Raw genomic sequence first — 5,000 nt, forward strand, 5'->3', positions numbered from 1 at the left:
TCAATGACGAGGCTTCAGGACTCGAGAGGGAAACATCTTTATATTCATTCAGCAGCCAAATGGAAAAAAAGTTTTATTATAAAGAAACCTGAACGACCCAAGAGTGACGTAATCTTCCTCTGCCACATGTTTTAAAGGTGATTTATGTTGATCACAAAGCAATACGAATCTCAACAGACCTTATTCTGGATTAGAGAGCGAGGTGATCAATGCACAATATTCCCTGCCACTAGGGGTCGCCCTAGCAACAGCATCTCACAACAAAATAAAATGCTTTGACCGCCAGGCCTCCTCAAACATTTTGATTAGTCCCTGGTGGTTGGCTACGTAAAGTAAGGTCTTCCTCCACCATGTTAGTGGAGGGGACATGGGCCAAAATAAAAAAGGTGAAATATTTGAAACTGACTCGTGATTGGTCAATTTTGCTTCATGTTTGTACGTTGGGAGGACGTAGAGGCACATCGTCCATCTTTATATACATAAGACTCAAAGCTGCCTCCGAACACATCACCAAAAAAACAATCCAGCTTCCGACGATGCAAACTGAGAAGAATGCCTCCATCAGGTCTCATCTGCAGCTTTGAGCTACGTCAGAGTCAGAGTCCACTTCTCTGTCCACCGTCATATTCGTGCAACGCCTCACAACACCAGCATCTCTCTCATACCTCACTTCTTTGGTTCACTTTGCATTCTGGCCCGTTTCTAATTCTTCTCTGATTAAGTCTGTTTAAGTAGACTAGTGATCACTATTGCATGCACTTCAGCCTTTGGCACATTTTGAATGCAACCCTCATTATTTCCTAGAAAGCTGACTCAAACCTGCCTGAGTCACGGGTCAATGAACAGGACGACGTGCGGATCACTACACACAGACGGAGTGTGGTTTCTGTTACTGCAGGACGCCATTATACAGCCCTGTACCTTTATATAGATTGAACGGTTGTTGGCTGCTATATGAAAACCTTTAGGGGGTCGACACAGATGTTTTGTTGGGTAAAGACGTCGACTTGAAAATGTCAAATTTGAATATGAGACTCCACAAGCCATATATCAGTGTGTGCACCAGATAAATAAACTACACTAAAATGTTTGTCTCTGCTACATTCTGTCACTCACTGTTGCCGTGTGCTGCCTTTCTGCATTTCTTTCTACAAACTGATTATTATGTTTTATTTATTTACAACAGATCACATGCGACACATTTAAAACTGTCGAGTAGGAAAATAACTGTATCTGATGCGACAAAGAAGACACAGATTCGGTTGTGAGTTGTGACTTCTCTCTGTTCACTGCTCCTCTGAACTATGGAGAGATGAATAGATAGATGACGAGAGTCAGAGAGAAAGAGAGGCAGGAGGAGAGGAGGAGTTCAGACCACAGAAATGCTGAGGCTGAGTCTGAGCAGTAATTTAGATCATCAGTCACACCCAGAGAAGAATCTTCTCATGAGACAAATATCACAATAACACGTCAAACTATCTGCAAGAGAACGGGAATATTTCTGTTGATTATTTAGTTTTTCAAAAAATACAAACTTCATCTATGTTCTTCCATACTTAACATTAATCTATTCATCCACTACTTTCCATCTGTTGCCTCTATAGAAGTCACTGGGTCACATTGATGACAACAGAATGAACACGGATAAAAAACAGCTGCTCTTTGTAAAACTGCTCAAGTCTGAAATACTACGTCACTACGTTTATTTCTGTGGTGAAATATACAACAAGTTCACGGCCTCTGTTTTATTAAGGTCCGACAACAGCCTGGAAGGGACGAGATCAAATATGGATTTTAATCAACAACATCTGGCTCTGATGACGCCAAACAAAACTATTTTCAACTCATGGGAAGTCATAACTCTGAGATAATTATCATGATTTACGAAGGAGTTAATCTGTCATAACTCAAAACTCTAAAAAGCAAAAGACTCTTAATGACTTTCTAGACCTTGAATATACATCTGTTCTCCAGATTGTAGCTAAACATACTTTAAAAGCCTTTTAAGTTGAAATTCATTAACGAAAAATTAAAGTAACAATCACTATAACTTCAGTGAGGGCTGCTCGTCGCCAAGAAATAGTTTAATTTCTCATCAAGGAATCAAACACACATAATAATGAACATGTTCTGGTCCCTTGACATTTATGTGAACTTAATGACGGCCATTATTATTTTACTGTACATGCTCACTGCAGCAAACCAATGAAGAAAGTTGAGATACTGTTCAATGATCACACACATGTTCAGAAGAGCTGTAGTTAAGTATGTAGTAGCGATGTATGGGACCAGACTACAACCTGAACTGTACATAAAGCTATGTGATTTTTTTTAAGAACATGGTGGTGGTGGCACTTCTATCGATTCAGCAGGAGACACAAGGTTTTCTTTCTTTTATCCTCTTTGCCTCCGAGAGCCTCGGGGAGGAAACATGAGATCAGTCAGATGAAAGACGACCTTCAAAAAAACGTCTCTTTCTTTTTCCTTCCCTTCTTCCCCTCTGCTCTCTTCGTGTGCTGCCTTTCTTTCCCTCTATAATTTCAGCGGGGCCATGTGCTGCAAAGCTGTGGTAGGTCTTGACGTGTGCGTGCGTATGTGTGTGCGTGTGTGTAATTGCGCAAACTGTAAAAGTGAGCTATGAAATCGTCTCATCTTTTTGATTCTGAGTGGATATTATAGCCATTGAATACATTAGAAAAGCATGCACGTTCACAAACACATACAAACGCATGCACACACACTAACAAAGACGCACATCGTATGTGAAAATGCTTGTGGTCACAGACAGAAAATAATAAACACAAGAATACACGTATATATAAATCAAACAGGTGGACACACACACTCACAAACACTTGTTCACTCTCTCTCTCTCTCTCACACACACACACACACACACACACACACACACACACACACACACACACACACACAGGGGGGGTTTAGTGCATGAGAGTGTGACAGATGATGAGAAATGAAGGAAACAGACCCTGTTCTTTTCTGCTGGCTGTCTGTCTGTCTGTGTGTCATCAGTCCCAGATTTTAGAAACCACAGGGTCCTAAAAAAATAAACAATTTGGGGTTCATTCGTTGGGCGTCGTCTCGGGAAGGAGGCCTCCGATCTCCCAGAAGCCTCGCTGGGAAGGTGGGTTCGTCTCGAGTATTGAAATGCACGTGGGACAGTTATAGATTTCAAACGTATAGCATGTGAATGACTGAAGTATATATAAGACACTGGAAACAGTATCACTATTAAATGATCATTGCAAACATGCAATTTAGAAAGTGAAATGGGAACAAATTCATTATCTGAACAATCATTATGTTATTTTTCCACTTAAATTTGGTACAAAGTCAGTGAACTAGGTTCCCTGGAGGCTTTTGGGGACACCTGACCAAAACTGAACCGGTCATTCACCAGCTCATTATTATGAAATCAAATCAATTATCAAATTAGATTTATTATCAAACTGATCATGCACTAAACCTACTATTCAAACCGTAGAAAACTGTGTAACTACTGAAGCACGCAACCACACATCACACAACCCTAAGCGCTGAGGAAAGAAGATCAAACTGGAAATTTGACTCTGTGGTTTGAATAAAACACTGTTCAGTCTTCTTTAAATATATTATATTTACCATTATATGAGATTATACATATTATAAAAAAAGTGATCACTATTCGGCGACTAAGAGCATCTGCAAAAAATGTCCAGTATCTAAAGGCTAAATTTTACTTTTTACTTTCTAAACAGACAATTTTCTAATTCGCTGCAAGTTACAAACTGCATATATGTGATGTTTCGCTATTTCACTTTAAATCAGAGAATTATACATTTCCAGTTGTGTAAATCAAGTCTTTCAAAGCCAACCTGCAAACCTTAAATCCCCTTTGCTCTCTGTGGTCTGCCAAGGCTCATAGACAAAGACATTTGTGACAACTTTGTATATGTACATTTAAATGGAAAATTTAAATCAAGTTTGAGGTTGGCTTTGCAAGTTCATGATAAGGAGGCAGATCCGTCCAGTTTCAGAAACGCTCCATCGACAGCCCCAGGCCCTCTCACCTCCAGATCCTCTCGGTGTGATCGGTCTCTGTCTTCGAAGTCTCTGGTTCTGCGTCGGGTCTCTTCAAAAGCTGCCTGAGCCAAAGCGTCCTCATGCTGCACACACACGCACGCACACACACACACACACACACACACACACACACACACACACACACACACACACACACAGAGGCAAAGAGTGTGTTTATCTTTCCATGATGAAGAAAGTCCCAAAGATACGAGCACTGCGGGTAAAGATGTTCAATTTATTTCGAGTCTTTTTGATTATTAAATTGGCGTTTGTGTTCCTGCTCGATGAGATGTGAAACTACAGTGCGGCTATTTGTGATATTTAAAACCACAAATGTATTTTTGTTACGCTCTGGAAACAACCGAGATATTAAGAGGAAACTGAGGTGAAAGGATGACGTAGAGTATTTAGTTTTTTATCTCTGAGCGTATTCATACAAATGTGGGACAAGGTGAGAGGTGTTACCTGTGCCCTCTCATCATCATACTCCAGGTATCCCATCCCATCCAGCCTCTGTAGGTCGATCCAGCCTCTCCACATCACACACACCCCATTCAAGATCATAGGGGCTTTTAAATAGACCTGCAGAGAGAGAGAGAGAGAGAGAGAGAGGGAGAGAGGGAGAGAGAGAGAGAGAGAGAGAGAGAGAGAGAGAGAGAGAGAGAGGGAGAGAGAGAGAGGGAGAGAGGGAGGGAGAGAGAGAGAGAGAGAGAGAGAGAGAAATAAATAAAGATAAAAGCCGGCCACAGTTCATTTGTACATCCCTGCAGTGCTGTACTTTACTGTCAGTGCTGCAACACATTTAAATGTGTGTCCTGTGCATAGTGTGATATTTCATCCTGTTTTTATGACATCAAATAACTAATTAAAAAGTTACAGTATAAATTAACACTTGAACAAAGATCAGTGCAATAAGA

At 40.6% G+C, this 5,000-nt stretch overlaps 1 protein-coding gene across 7 annotated transcripts in view; it reads right to left on the reverse strand.

Moving 5' to 3' along the window:
* Positions 1-5,000, reverse strand: part of cbfb (core-binding factor subunit beta) — a 27,747-nt gene that overhangs the window by 3,751 nt on the left and 18,996 nt on the right. For 4 of the 7 annotated variants that reach the window (XM_034587451.1, XM_034587452.1, XM_034587450.1 and 1 more), the window contains 2 exons: positions 4,549-4,665; positions 4,071-4,166 (listed from right to left, as the gene is read on the reverse strand). In XM_034587451.1, coding sequence (XP_034443342.1) covers positions 4,071-4,166; positions 4,549-4,665 — 213 coding nt within the window. Of the gene's footprint in view, positions 1-2,989; positions 3,060-4,070; positions 4,167-4,548; positions 4,666-5,000 lie in introns of all 7 variants that reach the window. The other 3 variants (XM_034587456.1, XM_034587455.1, XM_034587457.1) reach the window with 1 other exon arrangement.

This window comes from Hippoglossus hippoglossus, chromosome 6 (assembly GCF_009819705.1).
Source record: "Hippoglossus hippoglossus isolate fHipHip1 chromosome 6, fHipHip1.pri, whole genome shotgun sequence".
In the NCBI taxonomy this organism is placed as follows: domain Eukaryota; kingdom Metazoa; phylum Chordata; class Actinopteri; order Pleuronectiformes; family Pleuronectidae; genus Hippoglossus; species Hippoglossus hippoglossus.